This window comes from Lathamus discolor, chromosome 9 (assembly GCF_037157495.1).
Source record: "Lathamus discolor isolate bLatDis1 chromosome 9, bLatDis1.hap1, whole genome shotgun sequence".
In the NCBI taxonomy this organism is placed as follows: Eukaryota; Metazoa; Chordata; class Aves; order Psittaciformes; family Psittacidae; genus Lathamus; species Lathamus discolor.
The window spans coordinates 4,448,127-4,474,556 of record NC_088892.1 but is presented as its reverse complement, the minus strand read 5'-3'; the positions used below and the strand labels follow the sequence as shown (position 1 = coordinate 4,474,556).

At 49.8% G+C, this 26,430-nt stretch overlaps 2 protein-coding genes and 2 long non-coding RNA genes across 9 annotated transcripts; 2 read left to right on the top strand and 2 right to left on the bottom strand.

The window, feature by feature from the left end:
- Window positions 1–1,243: 1,243 nt before the first annotated feature.
- Window positions 1,244–10,181, top strand: LOC136019553 (uncharacterized). 3 transcript variants are annotated; one of them, XR_010614944.1, is made up of 6 exons: window positions 4,214–4,510; window positions 6,038–6,136; window positions 6,757–6,831; window positions 8,037–9,391; window positions 9,698–9,801; window positions 9,911–10,181. It is a non-coding gene; the product is annotated as an uncharacterized LOC136019553 (long non-coding RNA). The 3 variants fall into 3 exon arrangements; XR_010614943.1 differs by lacking the exon at window positions 4,214–4,510 and adding an exon at window positions 1,244–1,381 and having other exon boundaries at window positions 9,698–10,181; XR_010614942.1 differs by having other exon boundaries at window positions 9,698–10,181.
- Window positions 7,061–14,381, bottom strand: GPR174 (G protein-coupled receptor 174). Of its 3 annotated transcripts, none has more exons than XM_065689876.1 (3): window positions 13,870–14,381; window positions 11,592–11,662; window positions 7,061–9,329 (listed from the first exon to the last, which is right to left on the bottom strand). In XM_065689876.1, the coding sequence occupies exon 3, from the start codon at window positions 8,928–8,930 to the stop codon at window positions 7,950–7,952; it is 981 nt and encodes a 326-aa protein (XP_065545948.1). In that variant the 5' UTR covers window positions 8,931–9,329; window positions 11,592–11,662; window positions 13,870–14,381; the 3' UTR covers window positions 7,061–7,949. The 3 variants fall into 3 exon arrangements, with proteins under 3 accessions (XP_065545948.1, XP_065545949.1, XP_065545947.1); XM_065689877.1 differs by lacking the exon at window positions 13,870–14,381 and adding an exon at window positions 11,959–13,863; XM_065689875.1 differs by lacking the exon at window positions 13,870–14,381 and having other exon boundaries at window positions 11,592–13,863.
- On the top strand, window positions 10,621–24,428 carry LOC136019555 (uncharacterized). Its single transcript, XR_010614946.1, has 2 exons — window positions 10,621–11,438; window positions 18,567–24,428. It is a non-coding gene; the product is annotated as an uncharacterized LOC136019555 (long non-coding RNA).
- On the bottom strand, window positions 19,525–25,593 carry LOC136019548 (putative P2Y purinoceptor 10). Of its 2 annotated transcripts, XM_065689871.1 has the most exons (3): window positions 25,162–25,593; window positions 23,488–23,568; window positions 19,525–21,755 (listed from the first exon to the last, which is right to left on the bottom strand). In XM_065689871.1, exon 3 carries the CDS (start codon window positions 21,703–21,705, stop codon window positions 20,596–20,598), a length of 1,110 nt encoding a protein of 369 aa, XP_065545943.1. In that variant the 5' UTR covers window positions 21,706–21,755; window positions 23,488–23,568; window positions 25,162–25,593; the 3' UTR covers window positions 19,525–20,595. The 2 variants fall into 2 exon arrangements, with proteins under 2 accessions (XP_065545943.1, XP_065545942.1); XM_065689870.1 differs by lacking the exon at window positions 23,488–23,568 and having other exon boundaries at window positions 25,162–25,591.
- Between the last annotated feature and the right edge of the window lie 837 nt (window positions 25,594–26,430).

Here is a 26,430-nt window from a genome sequence, read left to right as displayed (position 1 = left end):
TGTCTTAAGTCATTCTCACTGTGACTGTAGATGTGTGTCTGTTACGGAAGCATTCAGGTTTGTGTGAGCTGTTCCATTTTAGGGCTGGTTGACGTTTGAAGCTGTTCCGGTTTAAGCTCGTGTGTTGACATCTGATTCTGGAACAAGGAGCTTCCTTCCTACAAACCTAATCCCTCGTTGGAATGGAACCAGGTGTTTTTATTCTGGAGTGAGAGCGACAGCCTGTGGAATTTATCAGGGGTAGATCCACAGATGGATAAACCTATGTTTTCTGCCTTGGGAGGAAGGGGTATGTAGGGATTTTTGGTTCTGTGGGTTGGTGGTGTCAGTGATAACTGCCCTCTCACATGACAGTAAGTAACTTGGTACTTCGGTTTCTCTGTGCTTGGTGGTTGTAGCTCCTTTGTCATTTCGTCTTCTCAGACCCTTTCACTAGTTAATGCTTTGAAAAATAAGAGGAATGCAGAAGCCACCGTCCAGGCTCCCCTACCCTCCCGAGTGTGCCTTGTCACCCAGGTGAGAAGCTGGAAGCAGTTACAGCTTTGCTTCCTTACATCAAAAAAAGGCAAGGAGATTCTGACCCTAACCCAAGTGAGCAATAGCGCTTTGGTGGTGGAGAGCTGAGCTCTAACTGCTGGCTTTTCACGTTAAGTCTGTAGTCTGCAACGCAATGAAAGCATTCCTGCTTATCTGATCCATCCGTGCGGCAGTGTAAGCTGCTTCCCTTGATGTCCGAGTTTGTTCTGCTCTTACCAAAGCTCCCAACAGTTCACAAAGCACCACTGAATGCGGTACATAGCAGGGAGGCTGAGAAGCGGGAGTGATGCTCCAAAGACACAGGCTGCTGTTACTGACTGCCTGAAAGGGTTTTCTATGGTGAAGGTTTCCTTGGGCGGAGATGGCTAGGAAGTAGAAGCATACATGGGTGGAGGAGAGCTTCCACCTAGAACTGCTGATGGCTGGAGTACTTCTGAGGCCTTATTTTCACTGCAGATCAAGACCTTTGATTTTTCAATAGGAAATGACTTGTATTAACTGGAAGGGAAAGAAAAATTTCTGGCTGAATGCCTTGAGTCCACGAGAAAAAAAGTGAGGTCCAAATCTCAAATTCCGTATTTCTTCTATAAATATCCTGTTTGCAGATATACTGGATATGTGCGTTTATCTTTTTTGCAGACTCACTGTATTTGTTGTTTCTTAATGGAGCCAATGGTTTTCCACTACAAAACTCTTCTTGCTTTTCCAGTATCACTTGGTTTTCTTCCTCTTCTGTCTTTTCATTAACCAGCCAAAGCCTGCTTACCAAAAGACTCTAATGCTACCAAGGAAAGATGGGCCCTTGCTGCAGAGCTAGGATCTACGACAGAACACTGATGGCCTGGTGAGTTGATGCTCTGGGGCTGAACCCTGATAGCCTGTAGGAAAGTACTATTGCTTCATAGGGAGATGGTCAGAGGAGGCCTGGTTTGCCCCATTGCTTTTGTACACTGTTCCATATAGAAGGGGTCATGCTGGTTGTGGCTGTCACACTGAGAACCATGGACATGTTCTTCAAAGCCGTAAAATCTCAGCCTTGCAACATTGCTGTTGCATTCATCCTTTTGCCTTTGAGAAGACAGTGTTGTGGTCCCCCATCTGGTATTTCTTCCAAGGGGTACTTTGATGCAAATGGAGGCAAACTCACCCTTGCAAACGCTGACCACCAGCCCCTGAGGGCCCACACTGTGCTGTGGAGAGCCTGCATGGTTAGTGTTAATTCGCTTTCATAAGAAACCTCTCATTAAGCTAGTAACTCATAGCCGTGTGAGCTTTAGCTTCTGTTTTGCATAGGTCTCCTGGGAACTTCCACTCTAGCTGTGCAGACCTCAGTCTGACCGCAGGGAGTTACCATTTCTTAAATATCGACTATGGCATGTAATAGTGGAGTTTGTGTGAGATAACGGCGCTGAATCCCGGGACGGATGCGCAGGCTGATGGCGGATTAGAGAAACCAGGCAGCCAAGCCAAGAGCTTGGGTGGATTAAAAGCTTTAAAACGGAGTTTTTCCCTTGGGATCCCTGGGACGGTAGGCAGGGAATTGACACTGGCCATGGGGTGCTTGGAGCAGAGCACTAGTGGCTGCACATTGTGGTTGCAAAAGCCATGCCCTTCACTAAGCTGGAGCCCTACCAAGATGGTCGCTTCTTGCGTCATGGTTGAGCCCACTGGGGAAAATGGGTAGGCAGGCGAGTGAAGGGGTTTGTTTATTGTCGTGGTTTAAACCGATCCACACAGCTCGTCCACTCACACACACACACCCCCCCCCCCCCGACCCTTCTCACTCCCGGAGGAATGGGGACAAGAATCAGGAGAGTGTAACTCCCATGGGTTGAGATAAGAACAGCCCAGTAACTAAGGTATAACACAAACCCACTACTGCTACCACCAATGGTAATATTGATAAGAGAAAATAACAAGAGAATACGATACCCGATACTCGATAACGAGTTCGACCTCCCCAAAGAGAGCCTGTGCCCTTCCGGGTAACTCCCAGTTACCTCCCTGGCCATGCCGTGCTGTGGTATGGAATACCTCTTTGGCTAGTTTGGGTCAGGTGTCCTGTCTCTGCTTCCTCCCGGCCTCCCCTCCTCCCTGGCAGAGCATGAGGCTCACAGAGTCTTTGGCCAGAATAAACATGACTTAACAACAATTAAAACCAATCGGTGTTATCAGCTCTCTGCCCAGGCTGGAAGTCAAAACACAGAGCTTGCACCAGTTACTAAGAAGGAGCAAAACGGCTCCTGGTAAACCCAGGACATTAATTCTCACAGTAAGCTATGACAATTGGTTATGTCCTTTGTCTTCATCCTACCCCTGTTGGGTGTTCTGGCGCTTTTTTTTATGAGGTTTATGTTTAGGAGAAAAAAAGCAGGGGTAGAAGGGAACTGAAGCAGACTGTAACAAAACTTACAGTCTTGATGATTGTAAGTCAGCCGCTTGCTGACCATGGAGGTACCAAACCCCAAAAAAGCTTTGCTTTTCCCCTCTCTTTAACTGTATGTGGATGCCTCTGTGTGTGTCCAGACAGAGCACTGGGTCCAAGTGGGATGAGAGTTATTTTTTGAGGTCTAACTCACGCTGAAATGGGCTCTAGGGGCAAGTGGACCTGTTGCCAGACTCGTCTTCTTAGAGGTAGCTGCTGTTCAGTCATCACCCACACATGGACAGGACCCCTTAAAATGACATGCTAAGTGCCACCAAAAACCCATGTCCGAGCTCAACCGAGCTCGTGATGTTTGTGGAGTATATCCCCTATTGCTTTGACGTAATGTACAGAAATAGAGCTGGAAGCAGGAACAAGCAGGCAGGTCTTCCCCTTTGGGGAGGTGGCACTAACCACCAAAAGTCATGTTTGTGTCTGTCCCCTCTGCCCAGGACTGGGCCATGATCTTCTGTTCTTTCTCCTTAGGTGGATGATGATAAAAACTAAGATCCCTGCACCCCTGACTTCCCATTTCAACTGAAATGTCATGTTTTCACACCAAGTCTCCCAAACATTCTACTTTGTGGCATATTTTTCTCTGAATTTTGAGAAATTCAGAAAGTCCTCCTCCATTTGTCTGTTTCAGCTGTGTAATCCCTGCCATTAAATTCTGTAGAGCAAATCATTGCCTTCGAGGGAAGGGTGAGAGAAACAGGTTGATCTGAGGGTAGCTGCTGGGCCGACACACACGTTACTGTGGCAAGTACAGCCCAAATGCTGGAGCGCCTCTGTGCTGACTTAACTGGCAGTGTGAACCAGGTGCTGCCCATACAGGTCCAGCTTGTCTGCTTTCTTTTCATCAGGGTATTTATCAAACCATCCCTGACAAGATTTTAGCTTCTTTTGCTTTTGTTCTGGACAGGGTTGACTTGTACCTGCCTCACTCGCTGTGGTTTTTCTAGTTACTGTGGTCTGACAAGTGGTGTCCAGCAATGCTGTGTTTGATGCTCTGTGTGTCTTTACGGCCAATGAGCTGTTTTCACGATGCTGGGGATGATGCTCTTTTTTTAGCCTCTAGCAGCAAAGCGAAAAAGGAAGTGAACAGTGAAGTACAAAGTGTCAAAGTCTGCTGCTGGTGCAGCCCTAAATGGAGCAGGAAAATGCGCCACCAGTTACTGAGAAATGGGGAGTCTTTGGAGGACGTTGAGCAACCAGATGAGAACAGCAAATAAAAGCTAGAGCTGCGGGGAGAAAAGACACATAAGGGGAAAGCAAAATTCTGCTTGGGTCAGAGGAGCCTTTTCACACAGAAAGGAGGTTGTAGAATCGTGGATTCACGGAACAGTTTGGGTTGGAAGGGACCTCAAAGCTCATTTTGTTCCAATCCCTGCCACAGGCAGGGACACCTCCCACTGGAGCAGCTTGCTCCAAGCCCCTGTGTCCAACCTGGCCTTGAGCACTGCCAGGGATGGGGCAGCCACAGCTTCTCTGGGCACCCTGTGCCAGCGCCTCAGCACCCTCACAGGGAAGAACATCTTACCATCTAACGTAAGTCTCCCCTCTGTCAGTTTAAAGCCACTCCCCTGTGTCCTGTCCCTACATGTCCTTGTAAAAGTCCCTGTCCAGCTTTCTTGTTGGTCCCTTTAGGCACTGAAACTACGCTAAGGTCTCCCCAAAGCCTTCTCCAGGCTGAACAAGCCCAGCTCTCCCAGCCTGTCTCCAGAGGAGAGGTGCTCCAGTCCTCTGAGCATCTTTGTGGCTTCCCCTGGATTCGCTCCATGTTCTTATGTTGGGGGCCCCGGATCTTTGGGTTACATGGATAGCTCACAGGCCATGGCTGGTGGTGGCAGAGAAGATGATGTTGGATGTTTGAAATGTTGGAGCCTCCTTGCTCCTAAACCCGGTGGCAGCCATCGGGCAGGAGGTAGCTGGGGCCCTGAGCACAGGCAAGAGCTAGCCTCTGCTGAGGCACGAGTTGGGCAGAGGGGGTGAAAAGGGAACCATTTTCTCGTGGTGCAAGAGGAAGGGGCACAGAAAGATATTATCAGGTGGCTGCTCTGAGCCAGATACAGCTAAAGTAGGGAATTCGTTGCTGCTGGGCTTAAGGGATCAGTGGGTTCAGGTGTATGCTGGTCAAATGGGTTGGAAAAGAGCTTTTCATGGCTCTGGACACGATAGTTTCAGTGCAGCTGCAGGAAGCCTCACAACCAGCGGTGGAGGATGGCTGTGCCTGGGCAGGACTGTCACCCACTCCCCAAGCCCACCGTCAGCAGCAAGCGAGCTTCCCTGGTGCTCTGTGCTCTGGCTCAAAGGCACCAAGAGGAGAGCAGGACGAAGGGCAGGCGCGCGCTCCCCCACTTCCGCAGCAGCCTCCGCTTGCAGTGCAGTTCTAAGTCTCGGTGTGAAAAAAGAAGACCAAAAAAGACCCATCCTCTCTTGTCACAATGACAGCGACACAAAGGGAGCCGAGAGGTGATGAAACCGCTGCAGCCAGCGCTGCTCTTTCCGCAGCGCGTGGGTTCAGAGGCACGGGGCTGTGTGGGAGTCGATGGAAACGGGGCTGTGCTGCATTCAGAAACCCAACGAGAGCTCTGCTTGCACCCAGCGCTCTGTCATCCTCATTCGCCTTGTTTCAGGTGTAAATAAGACTTCCCTGAAACACCTGATGGTGCTTCTGAACGGCTTCAGGGCCTCAAGCGTTCCCTGAGACATTCCCTGGGCCTGTGTCCTTGCCACAGTACCTTCTCTTAGCATTAAATCAAACCTAACTCTGGGTCAAAAAGCCGCTTGTTGCTTCAGCACCAAGTCTGCCTGGTGAGGTTGTTGGCAGAGACCTCAGTGCTTTGCTTCTCAGTATAACAACCTGTACAACAATCCTCTTGGGGAAGAGGTGCTCCTTGAGCAACCAGGGGAAATACTTCATGCAGAAGAAGGGGATGTTTTGGGGTTGTTTTTTACTCTTGGTTATTGTCATTCAGGTTCCCAGTCCAGTGCTGCAGACCAGATTTATTACGCGAAAGCTTTCCTGAGAAAAATATTCCATGGGAGTTATCAGCTTCTTTTGTCTTTGAACAGGCTAAGGGAGACCTGCAGCCAGAGCTGAGCCAAGTCCAGGTGAAGAATCAGATCTTGCCTAGCACAGAGCTCGAAGCTGGGCAGAGAAGTGGTCAAACAGTAAGTGCTCCCTGATGCTTCAGTGGCTGGGTATCACTTGTCTTCCCCAAACCCTGTGTGCCATGTGTCATCCCCACTTGAAGCTTTCTTGGGTGGCAGAAATGCAGCAGAGCGTCTCTCTGCTGGTGTGTGATTGCTCCAGGGCTCAAGCATGGGCTGATATCATGGATCCTGAGCCATCAACAGGGCATGAAAATACACCTGCCCTTAATCTGAGTAATGTCTTGATGTCTGTGGCATCATCAGCAGAGGGCTTGTGAGACCTTTGTGATGGAGAGCATGGCCCAAGCTAACCCCACCCAGGGCAGAGGTGCTGTTGCAGGAGGGGACAGGCAGGTCCCTCCTGAACGTGGCTCATGTGAGCAACTGTATTACACCAAACTTCCTGTAGAAAGAGACCGTTAAGGCTGATATGAATAAACCACATTGCTATGGCAGCAGACGAAACGGCTCATGTGCACCCACAGCATTTTCTAGGTGGGAAAACTGAAGCTTGTTGAGGTTTTTCTTACTGAACAATTTCTGAACTCCTGACACCACTTTGTGTAGCATCTTTTCCCCTCAGAAGCTAAAAGTAGCTCTGTGGGGTTCTACAGGGCCATCCTGCTCTCCTCCCACAGGGACAGAGGCCTGAAAGGACAGCGATGGGCTTGCGCTGGAGCTGGCCTTCAGTGACAGGAATTCATTGTGTCTTGGTAAGCCTTTCCCTGGGGGGCAGATGAGCTGCTGCGCTGTTCAGGGATGTGTTTTGTCCCTTTGTGAGCCCGTGTTTTGCTTTTCTCCCCAGTTCAAGGAGGTTGAAATCATTCCGAAAAGGCACCTGAAATGTTCTACAGGTGATTGAGAGGGGTCAGCGTCCAAGCGCTGCCACATGTTGGTCTGTGTTAGTGTGTATTGGGGATGCAGGTAGTTACAGACAGGAGAGTCGGCCAAGAATTACATTTAATAATTTTTTTAAGGATTTTTTTAATCATATACAAAAGGAAATTAAAAAAAAAAAAAAACACCTTTTTCATTGCTGTGAATGAATTACAATGTCCTTCATGGTTTCCATGAATTATCCGTCCTTACCCAGCAACATACTCAGGTACAGACACACTGGCTCAGACTCCTGTGGAGATGAGGAGGTGGAGTTTGGGTTTATTATCTAAAAGGGTTTTTTTAAAGAAAATAAGTCCTTGTGTTTGAGTGCTCTCTGGGATTCACATTTTTTCTACAAAATATATATTTTTTTCCCATAAATTATAAAACATTTGCATTAAATAAAGCCTAATACCATCACAGTATTTTTGCGTTTCAAAATGTAACATTTCAGATGTTCACAGAAAAATCAGTCTTACAAAAGAAGGTGCAAATGAAATGCCAGTCCAGCCCAAACCTTCTGTTACTTGATTTTAAAGAAATTGTTATTACAAATACATCCACGTTTGAGCCTTTCATAAAAATCTCTCATAGCCTGTTGGGTGGCACGTTTGACTGCTTATAGTGAGTTTCCATTACAGTAAACTTAAAGGCTTGCTTCCTCTGTGCTTTAATGATGCTGCCCTTAATGAAGGCGTGATGGTGCAGGGTTAGTTATCAGTGAGAGAAATAATTTGTTCTCTCTTTGGTGAAAAGAGGACCTGAAGGGCCTGATGGTCATCTACCCTTGAAGCAGAGCCCTGTGGTTAAAGCTTATCCAAGGCAGCGATATGGCTTCAAACCATATGGCTTTCAAGCTAGAAATGGAACTGGTTGGAAAAAATAAATTGGGCCAAACCCCCAACTATAGCGAACATTTGAAGCCCTGGCAACCATTTGTGGAAGGCCAGCATTAGCAGTCCATGGTGTCCTTCCTGAGCACATCTCTGGAGTGCTTCCTTGCGTAACTGAGGCTGTGGAGCTGAATGCTGTCTTGCAGATCCTGCCTGGAAAGGCGTCTCCTGAACTCATCTGTAGTAAAGTAGTAGATGACTGGGTCCACACAGGAGTTCAAGCTGGCAAGGCACAAAGCCACAACGTGAAACACTGAGATCACCTTCTGGACACATCCGTTTTCAATCCTTTTGGTTTTGACGAAGAAATCTAGCGGAAAGCTGATATGGTAAGGTGCAAAGCAAATCAGAAATACCAGTGCGCAGGTAAGAATCATCTTTAGAGCCTTTTTCTTTTCTCCAAGGTCATGTGAAGCAGAATTTTTTTCTTTTAGTGATAAGACAGTCTTCCATGAGCAGTATAGGATGATGAGTAGGGGTGTTACGAACCCCACCAATTCTCCAATCGTCATCATTACAATGGAGATGGGAAGGTCAACTTCCTTTACAGGGAGATCCGCAAAACACGTGTTTTTAGCATCCTGTTGGAGTCTGAGAAGTGGGAAAGGCAAACAGCCAACACAGACCACGACCCACCCAATGATGCTGATATACACATCACAGATGCGCTTGCAGTCACTGAATTTGAATGGGTGCATAAGAAACAAATATCGTCTTACGCTGATGCAAACCAAGAAGTAGATGCTCGCGTACATATTGACGTACTTCAGGTAGAAGCAAAACATGCAGAGACCTCCTCCAAATTCCCATGTCCCAGTCAAGTAATAGAAAATCCTCAGGGGCAAGGACAAAACCTGTGATAAATCAGCAATGGCTAAATTGATCATAAATATTACAGCCCTTTTAGTCTCTTTCATGTACCCATAAAAGACCCACAAAGCTAATGTGTTTCCTATTAGTCCAGGGATCAGGATGAAAGTGTATGTAACCGCATAGTAGGGCTTGAGGTCTGTTTCAGTGCAGGTCGAACTGTTTGTCATGGTTGTGCTGCAGACCCGTGCTCAGCCCCAGCATGGTAGCATGATCCTGCAGCCAGGTTGTTCTTGAGTTGTCGGTGCTTAAATAAGCAGGTTCAGCCCTGGCATCCGTGTGTGAGGCTTTAGTTACCAGATCATCACATCCACTGTGGGGAGAAGCTTAGTTATAGGGTGTTAATCAAAGTCCTGCTCGTGTGCTTTGCTCATGCTTTGTGTCAGAAATGACCAGACCTCGCTCTAGTTGCTTGCAGGACTGACAGAGAGGGGATCCACACCGAGAAATGCATCGTGTGCTAAAGCAGCTGACAGTTTGCCACGGGGACTGCTCCTCTGTCACCTTTTGGGTGGCATTTCAGGCACGTCTTTCAACACGGGAGCTTGACAACCAGAGCGGCCCTGCAGCTGAAAGACAGAAAGATTCATTTATAACGCTGTGGGGAGACACAGGTCTTACAAAGCAAAAGGTACGAAAAAGCTTGCAAAAGCAGTAAGAGCATCTCTCTAACAGAAACCTATGGCTATGCCCATCTGTGGTGTCAGCTCTTCTCCCACCTAACAAGCACTATGCCTCGCCCAGTGACGGTGGGTGCAAAACTACTGCGCAATAAATAGAAAACGTGTTTAATTGCTGCTACAAGCCAGCCTCCTGTGCTGTACCACCGAGCACAAGTCATCCCCAGTCATGGGGCATATTTAACTTGTTGCCAGGTTTCTGCAGCTGTGTCTTTCCCAGCTCTAGCTTTTCCATTCAAATCCCCCTTTGCCTTCAGTAGGTCCCTGGACTGCGCCCAGGCAGTGGCACCAGGGCAGCAGTGACTGACCCGGAGCATCTTCTCACCTCTGGAGAGCTTCTCTTTTCCTCTTGGCTTCCCAGGTACCAGCATCACTCACTAAGAAGGGGGCAGCTGCTGGGCAGAGTGAGGGTGGCTCACAAGGAGCTGCACAGCTTTACCTTGAGCTGATTTTCACCCACAATGTCTCAGCTTCTTGCCTGATGATTGCTCTGAAGCACCAGCAGAGAGGAGCTCGGGGACTTTGCAGTGCCACCATTCACTGTCCACTGAGGTGTCCCATGCCTGCAGATGCTGGCACTGCTCCTGTGAACACTGCTTGGGCAATGCTGCATCTGCCTGGGGAACACCTACAGGCATGCTCACAAGATAAAGCCCCAAGCCTGCTGCACCCAGCTCTTCCTTCCAGTGACTTTTAAAACTCATTTTTTTCTTTAAACAAGATGCCTCTCCTCTCATCTCTTTCCCCGGGGCTCCCAGTCAGGGAGGCTGAATCATGCTCCTTCTCCTCTGGCTGCATCCCTTGTGGGGGTAAGTTCACCTTACCTCCATCGCTGGGCCATGAGACATGCAAAGGGAAGGACAAAATGCAGTCACAGCCCATCTGTCTGCTCACAGCCCAGTGCACACACACGTGCACGCTCGCGATTCTCCTGCTGCCCCTCACCAGGGCTGCATTTCCCCTCTCCCCACTGCACAGCAAGGTTCCTGCAACACCCCAGTGCAGCCCCAAGGCAGGGATGTGCTTGCACCATCTTCTGCCTCCCCCTGGGGCTGTGAACCCACATTATGAGAGCTCCCAGCAAGCCCAGCTAAAGCTGGGGAGCAGTGAGGGTGCTCACCCCAGGGCACCCAGAAATGTCCCTGTGAAAGCGGCCACCCTCGGAACGGGGGTGAAAACAACAATACGAGAAACTGCGCTTTGGAAATCCCGAGCAGCAGTGTGGCAAAGTTCAGCCAAACGCGCTATGTAAAAACCAACAGGATGCTAAAAAAAGCCCCAGAAAGAGGAAATCTTGTTTCACATGCTCTGCGCTCACTTCCCCTTGGCACAGGGGGCTGGCTGCTGCGTTAGGTGCAAGACTCTGCCCAGGCATGGCTTCCTTCGTCTCCTGAATGGTTCCCCCTGCCCTGTTTTGCCAAGGAGACCCCACAGCCAGGCACACCAGGGCACTGGGGTAGGGCTCCTTGTTTGTACTTAATGAGCCAGAAACACCAGGTAAGCTTTGTAACCAGCACAGAGGCTGTTGGTTAATGCGTGTTAAAGCCCGGCACATGTGGTGTAACGTATTTTCCCCATGCGGAATGACAGCCATCTATCCATGTTCTCCATACAAATGAGTGCCAGAGCGGGGAGAGCAGCCACAGCACCTGTGGGCCTGAAGTGCAATGGGACTCTGCCCCATGCCCCCCAGGCTGCACACCTGAGGCTGGTTATAACTGTCCCAGGTCAACCCAGGGCCCTCGTTAGCAAATCCATTGGGTTTTACCCCAGGAAGCAAAGCCACAGCAGCTCTGAAAAGCCAGCTTGGAGGAAGGCAGCCCATGGATGGGCACTGTTTGTAGGTGCTGCCCCTGCTGTAGCGTTGTGCCTTGTTGTTCCTCTCCTTAGAGAACCCAGGATGCTGCCCAGCACCTCCTGCTCCCTCCCAAGAGCAGGGTAAAAGAGCGCCTGGATGAACTCTGCCACCAAGCACCATTCTTGCAAGGAGCGATGCAGGTGAGCAGTAGGTGTGCAGGCCCCCAGTGCTTGGTGTGGGGCTGGTATTCGTGCTGTAAAAACACATAAAGCCTGCGGTAGGGGTGACACAGGCTGGTGCTGCGCCTGACACCAGTCATCTGTCATCATGGTCAGTGTCATCTGCAGACTTACCCTTTGGGGGATGCCTTGGGCGTGCTGCTGGCTGAAGCCTCTCTTCGGGTTTCCTTTGTCTCCTCCACAGCCTAAAATAAAAGCAGAACATGCACAGGGGTAACTGCAAATAGAAACGCAGTTCCCTGCTGAAGCTGCGCAAGCAGAGGCAGTGTAGTGGTGGCTCTGTCCCTCCCTGTGCATGTGGGGACAGGAGAGGTTGCCAGGGACCAGAGCAGGACAGCACTGTCCTTTGCCAGGCTTCTCTTGGTAACTGCTTTCTAGGTCGCCTGAAGTGCTACTGTCCTATTTCGGCAGAGATAACTGCTAGCAGTAAGAATTAATAAGGTATTAGCTAAAAATAGAAATAATAGAAATATAAACTGACCATTGCGCAGGATTGTGCTTCAGTTCTTTTTTAAAATGTCAAGGGAGGATAAAGGTTTTTCTTCCTTGAAGCAGTTTTCTGATAGATGTTCAGGTTTTATATCCTCTTCCAGAAGAGCAATATTGTCTCTTGCTGTGCTAACTGTGGAGATGTCTCTTTTATGTCCTTTTTGGTAGCATCTGTCTACAGAGGCCATGGTACTTTTGTCAGGCATCCTCTGAGCCTCCTGTGCTTTCCTGTGCTTGTCCTGACAGCAGGAGCCCTGATGTCCTCCCTACCTTATCCCAGCCTGGGCATCTTGGCATCCTATCAGCAGCACCTCCCTGCCTGGGTACCACCAGCCTCCAGAGCATCCCTCTCCTTGCGCCGTGTCTGCTCTGCATCCCACACCAGACACGCTCTGAGTTGCCAAAATATATTTGCTAACATTGTGTTTGCAAGCGCTACAGATGAGAGCAGCTTTTTCACGTTGACTTAGTTGCAGAGTACCAGTGCAAGCGCCTGTTCATCCTATCCAATTTCTGTGGTTTTCCTCAAACATGAGTCACTAAAGTTGGTGAATACTTGCTCTAGGGGGGGAAAAGCAGTGAAATGGCCAAGCTTTTACAGGTTAGGGCTGGAGGGCATTGGCACAGTGGGACAAAAAGGTTTCTTTCCATTTGTTCTTTCTCATTTGCTCATTATGAAGGTAACTGTAGCATGCCAACCCTCTGCCTTGCTCGTGCTTCCTGCCTTTCCACCAATGTCTATTCTGGGAGGAGTGGCAGAGCTGCTGGACCCTGCTCCGGGGAGACTTTCCCTCTGGAATAGAGGATTTTGGGAAGGGCCAGTAGAGCTGGAGCCCTGCTGGTGCTCCCTAGGGATGGAGAGCCCTGGCTGTGCGGGTGGGTGGGGAGGCAGGCAGCAGGGGACAGCAGGGGGATTTTGGCTGGGTAAATTCCAAGAATATGCAGGAAAAAACAAACTCTGGTTTAATCCACGTGAAATACGATGCTTTTGGCCTTTAATCCCTTGCAAAATCTCTTGTCCTCATTTGTTAATATTTATCCTGGTTAAAAATGGAAAGTAAACCCGCAGCAGTAATGTTGTCTATTAGCCTAATCCCCCACCAGTCTTCCCCTTACTGGCCCACCCTGACACCCCTGGTAGATGTATGTGGTAATGAGTATCAAAGCTGTGGGTTTTCCACCCAAACGATGAGCGTGTGCCCCCAAGGGATGCGTGGCCATGTGCTCACCGGGCACAGACAACCCTGCCACCTCCTGCTCTGGTTAAGTGTAAATTCAGTGGAAAGTCAATGTGCTGCCTCTTCAGACCACTTAAGAAAACCCAGTGGACAAATACAGTGGGATGAACACAAGAAAGACCTGGAGCAACGAGTAAATCAGGCCAGTTATCCCTGTGCTTTTGGAGATGGGGCTGCATGGCCTCAGAAAGTCGACTTATAGGAAGTCCCTTTACACCAGCTGTGAGCTTTGCAAAGGTTCAGAATCACCGCAGTTGGTGTTATTTTTAAAGGCAGCTTATTGAACCCATGCAACTGTAATAGAAAATATGGTCTGAAACTTCATGGCTGGCTATTTTGGCTTAAGCTGTACCCTTGTCTCCCCCATATACACTAGCCATTAGTGAGCACTTACAGCAGCTCATTCTTCTGATAAATGGAGATATTGGCTCCTCACCCACCTGTACCTGGGGTAAGCCTTGCTTCTACTTATTTACTTTTGGAGGTTCGTGGGCAGGAGGGTTAACGCTGCACCCTCCTGCCTCTTGGCGCAGTGTCCCCATCCCCTCAGCACTGCGTGTTGCGAGTAAGACACACCAAGTCTATGCTGCAATAACAGATGAAGCACGGTACCAACCCGTTATCCCGAGCTAGAGGTGACTGGGATAAAGGGACATCGGACCTACCTCTGCGCTGCTGCCGGGCTGCTCCGCTGTGACCCCGCGGCCCCGGTGCCTGCGTGCTGGCGGCCGGTCCCACCCCTCGATGTGTAAAGCAAAAGCGCAAGTGCCGGGAGGGAGCAGCGCGGGAGGCGAGCGGGGCCCTCCCCAGCCGGCAGCGCCGTCTGTGCGCTCCTCCTGCCCGTGGGCCGAGCTGGACCTGGCCCTTTCGCTTGCTTGTCTTTTCCTATGGCTGTTTATATATAGATATACATATATATGTACGTATGTACGCGAAGGCGCTGTTGGTTTTGGGGTGTCCTGGAAACTGCTGCAGTGTCACAGCCGAGGCTGCTTGCCGTGATGTTGCTGTCACCCCAGCAGCCTCCCCCACTGCTGGGACTCGATGTGCCGGCTCCCAGGGGCAAGCGCCTGTTGGCAGAGCCCCCTTCTGCTAAAGCCGCAGAGCTGACGATGCTAACGAAGCAAGATGCTTCATCAGTTATTTTCCTCTCCCTCCCCCAGCTGGCTGAGAAAGGAGCCTTCACTCTCATCTGGATGGTTTTGCCCCAGCACTTTAAGCGGGTTTGGAAAGTCCCATCGAAACCGATCGTTTGGGCTTCCCCAAAAAGCAGGAGGTGCTCCATGGTCGTTATCTTCCTATTCAGTGGATTTCTGCCGCTCGCAAACCAGGGCCAGAGCCGAGGTCTGTTCTCTTTCAGATTAACGCTTGTGCCGTGAAGCAGTGTCACCCGCTGCCATGAGCGGCCCCCGGCTCAGCACCCGCTGGGCGCTCCGTGGCCCATGGCCACCGGCAGAGGGCACTGCTGGGCTGATGACTGTGAGCGGCAGCACTTGGCAGCTCTCCATCTGCCGATTCCACCTTCGGAAGTACCGAGCAAAGCTTAGTACCGAGAGAGTTCCCAATTCAGTCGGTTATTTCGAAAAAGTGACCTTTTTTTAGCCATTTTAACCATTTCTGTAGCCTTTGCAACTTCTTAATTTGTGTGTGCTCACTTTTCTTGCTTGTCTGCTGAGGAGAGCAGGCCTTACTTTACATCACGACTTGTGGGGAGGGCTGCATCTCTACAGAAGGATGTATGGGTGCATGGGGCCAGGCAGTGTGGTCCATTGCTGTCCCTGCACCACAGCACTCCATACTTGCAGCAGGTACCAGGGTCTTTTTGGTACCTCCTGCTTTAAAGCGTTCTTGATTTACTTGTATAATTTCACCTTATGGCATGGTTTGTAGCTCTACATACTACTTCTTATTGTGGTTTATAGGAAGTTAATCTCTTGGGCACATCGTGGGCTTCTATAGCCTTGAAATGTGCTGGGATTGTCATCGCTGCGGTGGCACAGCTCCTTGCTGGGGCTTTGCAGACCGCATCTCTCAAAATATGCTTTGCGGGATGCGTGTCTGTTTCAGCAGGCAATGCTCTCACTAAAGCTGCTAGCCTTTTACTTGAAGCCTGCTGATTGAGTAATGTGTTTTAATTAATGCTGTGTGGGAGCGAGAGCTTTCAGCACTGTGGGATCTTCGCTGCAGTGTTGGCCCTTTGGGTGCAGGGATTACTCTGCTGATGCTTTTGGACTAGAAGCTGTGGAGGTTTGGGGTTTATTGCTTAAACGGGGCTTGTTGCTGTTGCAGCCTCCTGAGAGGTGTTCTGAGCCCTCGGTGCAGGATGCTGGTTCAGTTCATGTTAGTCCTGGCGTGTTTCCCTAATTGCAGCAGGAGCTGGGGTGCAAAACTTGTCCTGTGCTTGCCAATGCCTCCTGGCAGCTTCTTCTGCTGTGTGCTCTTGGGCTTTGCGAGGTGTTTTCACCATTGTGATATAAGGGTTTAAAAGGTTTTAAAACCCATTTTATTCCCTCCTCTTAACCCCCAAATCCTGTGATGCAAAACCTGGCAGTCCCCAGGCCCTACCCCACCAGCCTTTCCCTGCGTAACCCTGGCACCCCCCTGCCTCTCAAGGGGACCAGGGGCATGATTTGGGCACCACTACTAACAAAACTGAGGCCAGTCCCAAGGATAATGCAGCACCAACCCCCCATGGCTGCATAGCACCTGGGCTCTGACATGATCTTGGCTTTATCTAATCAAACGTGTGATGGATGCTCAGTTTTGCACTTTCATTTCTGCAGAAGTCAGTGTATTTATAAGAAAGCATGGCATGGGCTTGGGGCAGCAACTGTGTTTACTGTACAGATAGACTTCGTGTTTCAAAAACACCTTTCAGAGCATAACCATATCCTGTTTTGCTGGTGCCACACTCTGTGCCGCTGGTGCGCATCACTGCCAGCATCCATCCTGTTTCCTGTCACTCCAGGAGCTACTGTGTGTGGCAGTGCTGGCATGGCCCCTTCTCAGGGTATGTGGGTTGGAACCACATGGTTCCTTCCACTTCTTTCCTGGCAGCTGAATGCTGAATGTCCCCTCGCATGGGGTGCACAGTGACAGCACTGGCCAGACCCTCCCCAAACCTGCCAAAGTTGAGGCCACCAGAAAGCAGGAGAACTTGGAGCTGGGCACCAAATCGCAAAGCAGTTATTTTACAGTATAACAGAAAAATTGATATAATACTTATTGTTTTCTTTATATTTCTTGTAGTTTGTTTTGTAGTTATATTTTTATCTTAGAAAAATTGGAAACTTTTAGCTCATCCGAGCTTGTGCTTCGTGACCTTGTAGGAGATCGTCAGACAAAAGCAGAGTCCTTTCTGATCTGTACTGGCAGGCTTTAATGGAAACAATTCCTGTGAACAGGCTGAATGTCCTCACTCCACATGGCTGCGATGCTTTGCTCGGTGATCACCCAGAGGGAGAGCAGGGGAGGGCATGCACTGGGCAGGAGCATGCACGCAAAGGGGGAGCAGGGACAGGGCCCTGCTGCTGTGCCAGGTTCTTGCCCGCAGCTCTCAGCTCCAGTGGGGCTCACAGGAGCCAGGGCTGCAGCCATGATGCTGCCAGCAGGCTCGGGGCTGAAAGTCCTGGATTTCCCTCCCCAGCCTCGGTGCCTGCCCCATCCACCTACAGTGGGGAAAATGTCTTTAAAGACTAAAAAATCCCCTGCTAAGAGGAGCGAGACTGAGCAATCGGCATGGCAGTTCCTGCTGGAAAGGACTTGCTGGCTGCTGCAAGGTTGAGGCTTTGTTTCTCTGGGGAGAACTCACCCTTATGGCGCTGAACATGGCACTGACGCAGAGCTCCCCAAACCCTTTCCCTTGTGCTGTGAACAGGACCCTGCATTGCATGAGGGGACTGATGGAGAGCCCTGGGTCTCTCAGATGGTGCTGTCTCTTTGAACACTCGGGCTTCACAGGGTGTTGCTGGCCGAGCCTGTGAATCCAGAAGCTGGACTCGGGTCTGATGAAATCATGACTGTCTGGGAAACCGCTCCCTGGCTCGGCTCGGTTTAAAGGAGCAAAATTCACTTTCCGTGCATTTAGGTTGCAGTCAGAATCGATGTTTTTGGCCTGTCTGTTCCTTTGCCAGGCCCAGCGCTTCCCCCTCTCTTGGTGGGTGGATGGAGGAGCAGCTCGTTGCCAGCAGTGGTGGCTGTCAGCTCTGTGCCAAATTTCATGAGAGGCTGAGTCTTGCCACCGGGTAGGTGGTGTGAGCCTCGCCAGGAGCTGAGGATGAGTGGTTTTCCAGAGGCAAAGTCACTTTGCTAGGGCTGGACTGGAAGCGTGTGGTCACGGAGGGAGGAAAAGGGTATTTTTAGCAAAGAGCAAAGCAACCCTCCCTCTTTCCTTGTGGCGCCTTAGGAAGCGTTGTGCACAAGACACATCTTCTAGGATATGCCCAAGTACTGCATAGTTTATATGGAAGTGTAGTGTGTGTGCAGGGGTGTAAGTGTATATGGATGGACACACGTATACAAAAGCAGCTAGGCAGTTCTAGTTACAGCCGGTCAGAAAGGATTAATCCATATAGAATAATCAATTGCATGTGGAAAGCTCAGGGTACATGGATGTGATGGGTGCTGGCAGAGGTCCAGCTGAGCCATTGGCTTTGCTGCTCTTTGCTTTGAGAAAGAAATCCTGACAAGCTCTTCATCCACCCTGCCCTCTCTTCCTTTCCCCACATGTCAGCCCCCAGTGCCTTGTTCTCCCTTCAGCCTCGAGTTTTTCCCTCGTAAGAAGCTGGTTCACACCTTGGTCTTGGGAAAACGAGTCTTCAATGCAGCAGCTTTTTACTTAAGTCTTCGTAGGGATACTGTAGAGCCAAACATCGCCAGCCCACTCCTGCCTGCTGCCCCCTGCAACTCCCGAGCACTGTCATCTCAGCAGCAGTGACCGGCAGCATCCCTGTCCATCTGTATCCCCTTTCACAGCATCCAGGCTTTCTCTGACCCCAAATCCCTGTGGCTTGGGTCCTGGCACCCAGCCAGGGTGTTTGTGGTAGTGGAACTGGGTGGACCGTGATAAAACAGGAGGGCTGACAGGCATCCTGTGGCCTCCGAACGGCAGAAAGCATCAGTCTGCACCGGAAAAGGGTATTCCCTCAGGGTTTGGTTTGCGTAAAAGCCAGCAAAATCCTTGCTATCCAGTGCATCTAACCCAGGAAGGGGGTTTTGTGCTGTATGTCCAATGTAACCTGCAGTGCCGGCAAGCCCAGGATGCAGCGGGGGCAGCCTGAGTAAGGGTTGAGGTTACGCTTGCGTGTGACAGATCAGTGAGAGTTTTGGTTTGCTTTTCTTTTTCCTGTTTTCTTTTTGGAAGGGGGAAGTGACGTGGCAGAAGTTTCAGAAGTGCTGTGCAACCTGAAAACAAGCCGGCAAGGTCCCGGTGGTGACCGGAGCCACTGGGAAACCTGGAGCTGGTGCTGCCAGTAAGGCTGGAGCTGCAACAATGGGGTGTGCAGTCAGTCGGCAGGACTCCTGAACAGCTAGCTGTGGTAATGGAGGGCTACCTGGGTGTCAGCCAACAGCCACTCAGGGTTGTCCTGTTCCCAAAAGACTCACGGGACAAAGTTAAGACTCCCAGTTAAGGTGCTGGTGGTTTGACTTGTCTTGTCTGTGGCGGCTGCCCACAGCCGGGTCTTGCCAGCCACGGCATTGGAGAGGTTTTGCTTAGGTTTCCTGTTTGCCTGGGCACGCTGCTGAGTTTTTTCAGCCCTGAATGCTCCTTCCCCCCGCCAGCAAACAAGGAAAATGTGTCCTTTTATTGTTCTTTTCCCTTTTTTTGAGGGGAGGAGTTGGTCTGGGGCAGTGAGCTGCAGGACAGCGTGTTTTCTGCCTGTCGCTGGCACATTGTAAGTACCAAAGCAAATTGTTCCAGGTTGTCTGGATCTTCTCTCATCTAAGACCAGCCTTGGCAACGTGAGAGTAAACCACTGCCTGCTCCACGCTTCCCAGAAACGCTGCATGGGTTGGAAATGTGCATCCAATTATCGGCAAAGCTGTTTCCGATCAAACCCCCTCTGCCTATGTTTACTTATGTAATTCCCTGAGGGGGTTTCGGCATTGCAGCCATCAATACCTTAACCCACAAGGAGGAAACCCCACAGCCCCTGCTCTGGCCGCTTGGCCACTGTGCGGAGGGCCACGGTGGCAACAGGACCTCTGTGGGTCCCAGACTGGGGTGTCCCCCTCTACAGACTGTGTCACTGCTCTGAGAGCAGACATGTGACTAATGAGACCATTTACAAGCACTTAAAGTAATACCCATGATGCTAAAATATGTGTTGAGATCATTTTATTTCCTCCCGAGTTTGAAGCTTTAAGGACGCAGCTGGGTCAGCTTTGTAAACTCTTCTCAGTACCCAGTGAAGGCTGGGACCTTTTTTGGTTTTTAAAGTAAAACTGAGAGGCTTGGATAGCATCTTAATCTGCAACCACAGGCTTTAGCAAAATGCCAAATAACACAAGGCTCCTAATAACAACACAAGACATGGCAACACCAACTACTGTTCCTCCCTTCTGTGGCATGCCTTGGGTCTCTGCAAGTAGATGTCCTTGGGGGAGACATCCTTCATCCTTCCTCCTTTTTCATGGGATATCCAGTCATTGTCTGTTTTCCAAGTTATTTACCCCCTCATATCCATTTGAGAATCCCATAGCTCCCAAGGGCCAGGTGGACTCCTTTGCTTGGCTCTGAGTGCCTTTTTCAGCAGTGGGAACTGAGCCCAGTTTGTTTGAAAACTCCCTTCAAGACCGATGTGGACATGGGTTAATACTCTTTGCTTGATAGATGTTGATAAAGTTTAGTGTTTCAATCTAGATTAGGTCCAGGTGATTGATTCTTTTTGCAATGAGAAGAGGTTCAGTCTACATGGAGATAATGAACTGTCCTGATCTAGAGCCCCATGTGAGCATGGAGGATGCTTTAAGTCATTGTGATCCACAGGTATGCGCAGCTTGGGGTCCAAAACTCCCCCAGTGCTTCCTGCCCGAGCTGTGCTGAGGCTGAGCCGCCTGCTTACACCTCAGGACTCAGAAGGGTTTTCGCAAATGACAAGTACGTAGAAGCATTCAAACAAGAGAAACGAGGGATCTGAACCTGGCTGCAGTTCAGCACAAGAGAATTACTGGCATCATGACAGCTGTTTTGGGTACTTTAACATCACAACAGAGAACTATGTAAGACAAACAGTCCCCAGCAGCAACAACTCGACCAGCATCAAAATATCCTTCTAGGTCAGGTCCTGTCATCTGCTGCACACAAGGGTAATGACATATTTGGAGAACTAACACAATCTTCACTCGAGCTATGAGAAGCACCTACATGGACAGAAACCGGCTTATGCTTTTCAAGAGATGGACTCCAGCAGAAGCTCATCAGGAGGCATGGCAGGGATTTCCATGCTGTTTATTCGGCCAAAGAACTTGGGAAGAGACAAAAACTTGAGGCGTGGAAGGTTTCTCTTCATACGAATGTCGTGGCTGGTTTCAGCGATGGAGAGGTTTCCGCGGCGCGTGAACCAAGCTCGCAGGGTGACACAGCTGTGGCGAAGCAGATGGTCCTGGAACTCGGAGGTCATGAAGTAGTAGAGGACTGGATCCAGGCAACAGTTGAGGCTCGCCAAGCAGAGGGAGATGGGGTGGAAGCGGAGCGTGCTCCTGTGAATAGCACAGTCCTGGATGATGTTCTCTATCACCATCATGAAGAAAGGAAAGTTGATGTGGTAGGGGGTGAAGCAGATGAAGAAGACAGCCGCGCACATCAAGACCATGCGCAAAGCCTTCTGTTTCTCACTGGTGTTTTGCAGCTGAGTCGGGCCCTCCCGCAGGGACTGCCACATCTTCCAAGTGCAGCAGGCAATGATGCTGAAGGGGATGACAAACCCAAACAGCTCTGCTACCGTCACCAGTGTAATGGAGGCTCCTGGGCTGAGCTGCTTCACCCCCAGGTCCGAGAAGCATGTGTTTATGTTGTTGGACAAGGCTGGGCTCCTCACTACAAGCAGGGGTAAGCAAGCTGCCCCAACGAAGAGCCAGACAGCAGCACTGATGGCTGCGTCGTACCGCCGTTTCCAGTCATTGGCTTTGAAGGGATGCAGGAGGAAGAGGTACCGCTGGATGCTGATGCAGGTGAGGAAGCAAATGCTGGCATACATGTTGAGATACTTCAGGTAGAAGCACACCTGGCACAGAAAGCTTCCGAACGGCCAGCTGTGGTTTATGTAGTAATACATCCTTAAAGGCAGTGAGAGGACATGGGCCAGGTCAGCCACAGCCAGGTTGACCATGAAAATGACGGCTTTGCTCTTCTTGCTGATGAAGCGGCACAGGACCCACAGGGCAGCGCTGTTTGCCAGGAGGCCAGGGATGAATATGAGGGTGTACGTGGTGGCGTACAGGGTAGATTGGAAGGACATCTGGGGGTTGGTACAGTTCCCGAAGGATGCGTTGCTCTCCATCTTGGCTGAGTCTCTTCACTCATGGGGCAGTTAAGGCAGGTGAAGAGTTTCTGTAAGGAATAAAATCAGATGCTGTAAAGCCAACATCTCCAATATTTTCCCCACATGGAGTAAATGCACTTCAGTACAGAAGAGTAAGTTGTGTGTTGGGAAGAGTGCAGGCCCAGACCCCACTTACAGGCAGCATCCTGGGCATCTTCCATGCAGCTACTTTTGGATGCGCTTGGCAGGATTTCATACCCTGCCACCCTTTAAGGTGATGCCACAATTTAGTGACATTGCAATTGAGGTCTATATCATTAATCTCTTTACTGTTAATGCCAGAATGCTACTTCAGCTCCCTGTGATTTTTCAGGACCATGTTTATTGCATCTAGTTTTCTGTCAAGCTCCCATCAAATTGGTGCTCTCTCTGTCTACAAGCAATCTTAGTAGGACTGTAAATAGGGATTTCAAATGGATCTCGATACTGTTTTTTTGGATCCATGCAGAGGTATGATAAAATCAGCAGCAAGTGCAATAATTAACATCAGCAAACGATGGTGCTGGCAGGCAGCTGACCAGAGCAGAGGCCAGTGGAAGAGGTGCAGACAGATCTATCAGAGCTCTGGCTCCAGATTTAAGGCTGCATTTATAAGCTAATAGCTGGCCAAACACATGCCAGCTGCTCTGCCGGTCCTGCTAACTCAATTCCGGCACTCATGGCACATTGTGCAGGCATCGTGTTGTAGCAACAGAAATTATCCTCCAGCAACAGTTCAGGACATGAAGGAAGATGAATACATCTGCCTTTGAGTTACAGCAGGAATTCTTTTCATCCATTTGCCCATTTCACCTCCTCGAGCCAGCTGAGGGTATTAGTGGGTCATGGGGAGTTCATAGGTACTTGTGCAGCTCTTCAGACAGGTGATGGATTTTGCCATTTGTGAGCAGAGCTTGGGGGAAATGGTCTGCTCGTTCAGGAAAAGGTGGTTTAGCAGCAGAGATTACAAACCAAGGGCATCATCTGCATCAAAACAGTGCAGTTTTCCCCTTGGAAACAGCCTGTAGCTGCCTGCGAAGTGTTGAGCAGCCTCCCCTTCCCTTCTGGAGACCAGAGCCTGATCTGGTAGAGCCCTGAGCACCTATTCCTGTTGCCACCGAAACCCTCAACAGTGGTATTTAATGAAGCAGCAGCCACTGGTGCTGTTTCCCACAGCCCTGAGCCTGGCATTGCCATGGAGAAGGATTTCTAAAAGCTCATCGCTTGCAGCCAGGGACTGCCTGGCAGAGCCCAGCATTGCTTCGAGGTGCAGGGTGAAGGCTCCTCTACCCTGCTCCTCCTCACCTAGGCAGCTCTCCAGAGGGATTGTGGCGTTTTCAGTTTCAGGAGGGAGTCTCTACATTTATACACACATACCCATATATATATATATACATATATGTATAAAATATAGGCACTGCCTCTCAGCTGGCTGCTCACTGCCCGCAGTGTTGGTCCATTTCCCTGTGTTTCTGTGCAGATGCCCTGCTTTCCAAACTGAGTCCTTCCCAAATTGCTCTCTCCCCCTTGCTTATTTCTCCAGGGTTTGGCTGCAAAAAAACAAGGCTGAAGTGAAACCCTGGCTGATGCTGGACTCGTGAGCCTTCTGGTTGCAGACTGCTTGAGCTGGCAGTGCCAGGTCAGAGCTTTCTGATTTCTCCACCAAGCTGGGACACGGCAGGGGAGCAGGGACATCTGTCACAAGGGGACAGTGACAAACAAAACTCTTAGGCCTGTGCAGCATCCCCACGCACTCCTCACCTGCCTGAAAAGCACAAGGGGCTTGTGCTCCACGCTGGCCCTGCTCTCTGCTGGTGCCCTTTGCACGGAGTCTGTTTAATCCTAGGAAAAATAATAGCAAGGCAACAGGTCTTTACATCCCTGCAGGAAGTGGGGAGGGAAAAACTGCTGCAGAGGATGGGGAAATGCAGCTATTCCCAGCTCATGTCGTGGTCTGCCAGTGACAGAGGTGGCACTTGCTTGTCTGGACTTGTGGGAAGGACTAAAGTGCCTGGTGTCCCTGTCCTGCCATTTCCTCCCTGCCACGTGTCCCAGCCCAAATCCTAATCTGTGTCCCTGCAGGTGTGACCATGGGGAGCCTCCTTGCTGGCTTTCCCAGGAGTGCAGTAGTGCCTGTTTCTTGCTGGGGGAGCCGGGTGTCACTTCTGGTACCTGGCACTTTTGCTTCTTAGGTGGAGCCCCCACCGAGCCGCTGCTGGTCCGGGCTCAGCCAGTGCCCATTCACTGCAGCGCTTCCTGAAAGGATGGGTTGTTGTATTTATTATTGTTTCCCAGTTTTTGCTTTTCCTCCGTCTGCTCTTTGCCCCAAGCCCCTCCAGCTCCCTCCATGTTTTACTGTTGGTGATGCTGGTGTTGGGGCAGAGATGCTTCCACGGGCTTTGGCAAGGGTTTTGTTCAGCAACTTTATATATAAAATACTCCCTGCCATTCCTTGATTGTTTTCCTATTTCATCCAGGCACAGATATACATGGGCAAGACTTGGGGAGGTGAGGGGTGACTTTGTAGGTGGCAAAGCTGAGTTTTATCCAGCAGCACACTGAAATTAGAGAGGGGAGACCAATATCATTGCCACAGGAGTAAGACCACAGGTTGTGGATGCAGCTGTACAATTAATTAAACATCAGTTAACTTTGCAATCAATTAGGTGGTTAAGGCACTATTAAAACACTGTATTTCTTTTTCTGAGTGTAATCAGTGTCTGTTTCTAGAGGCGTATGTGGCTGTCAGTATTGGAAATTGCCTGGCTATTCTGAATCACTGTGCGCCCCACCCAGCCCTACATTGCTGCGGTACTACATTTACTGCTCCCAAATCCACTGGCAAAGCTCATCCTCATCTTTTCCATGGGTTGGTTGGATAAACCAGCCCAAAGCTGCACTCCAGGCATGCCTGGAGAGCCCCAGGGCTGGGGGAGTGGGGCAGAGCAGCCTCCCTTCAACCCTGCCCAGGCCTGGGATGCTGGAGAGAAAAGCAGTTCAGGAAATAAAAATACACTTTTGGCTTGAAATAGGCTCCTGGTTTGAGGTAGCGGAGGCTTTCTGGAACTCTTGTTTTAAGCAATAATCTTGTTTGTTTAATCTAGGCACTAATAGGAAGTACGCAAACAGAGCTGGTCAGTGATGGCAGCTTCTGTCAGTAATGTCAAAATTGGAGTATTTGGGATAAAGCCGGCTTTCCCTGTGCCCTGCCGTACACAGCAGCCTGCTTGGATGCACTGGGCTCCACTCGCCCACCCCTCGGAGCCGAGTGAGGCAGAAGTACATGGGCACAGTCAGAAGCTGCTGCGGATGTTGCACCAGCTTCTGCCTGATAAGATCTCTTGAGGAAGAGCTAAAACAGCTAATAGGTAACATTGCTCAAAGCTGCGATAGTGTCGATCTACAGATGAAAGCACACAGCAAAATCCAGCTTACCTTCCTGTGACTCCCATCCTTCAGGGGGCTGACATCCATGCTACACAGCAGGAGGAGCAAGCTTTCCGCTTTTATTTGCTACCAATTCTCGCAGCAATCCCAGCCCCAGCGACTCCTTGTTAAACTTCCACATGTTTTCAGAGCACTGGAATCCTGCCGGCATCTGCAGCCCAGTAGAGTGGTAGCAGAACAGGAAATCCTGTATTTTGTTTCTCTTCACCACGCAAAACGTGTACGGCTAATGACGTTAAAACAACTGGGAAGGCGATGACATCATTTGATCCAAGTGCCGTGTGATAGAGACCTTGGACATGGATTTCTGTCTCGCATAGAAGTTGTGTTAGGCGATGCCGTCTTTCGGTCCAGCTGCTTCTGCTTGTATCTGCAGTTGCTTGCTAAAAACTATAAAATACAGAAGCAAACATCTTCCAATAAGTACTTGCTAAAGGAAAACTGAAACCTGCGCCAGTGCAAGTTACTGGAAGGTAGTAATTTTCCTTTATTTTCTTGGAGGTTTGGTTAGCCTCAGACTATCAAGGCTAAAGCTAATGGGCTTGGGCTTTATTTCTGAAATAATATAATGGTTTAAGGTAGAGATTTTCCCAAAATACTATTGTTTAAAAATACCAAAAAAACAAACCACAAAACATAACGTGCATCATTCCCAATTTATTTTTTCTTTTTGCCTCCTTTAATTCCTTTCCCGTATGTATATATCTGCATATGTATAATTTTTAGACCTCTTATTGCCTGCTAAGCATGACCAGCTTCTTTCTATGCTGCTGGAAACTGGTAGGCATATATTGCAGTGTAACTTCTTATGAGCTGCCTCATTTCCAGTTGAACAGTTTTACCTGATATATAGGGTCCCCTTTTACAGCCCCGGGCTTGTGAAGACAATACAGCTGTTGGCATCTTTCCCATTCTTACTGTAGGTAATGTATAAATAGAACTATTCTTGCTGTACTCATCTAGTTTCTGTAACTGGTCCTATGACCCCACAAAATTAACAGAAGCCTAACTATGGAAGAGAAATGAAAGAAGGAAGCTACTATAACATTTAATTGTAGAATAAGTCACCAGCTCAGGGTCTGGGATCAAGCGAGCAGCTTTTTCTGCACCGTCTGAACCCACTGGCTCTGCTGGTTGTGCCGTTTCAGGGTTTCTCTGTGCTGGGAGCAATGCTGACTGTGGGGACCTGAGTGTGCTCCCATGCCCTGAAGTGGTGCTTCATGACAGTAGTGGAGGGAAAAGAGGACCCTGGACATG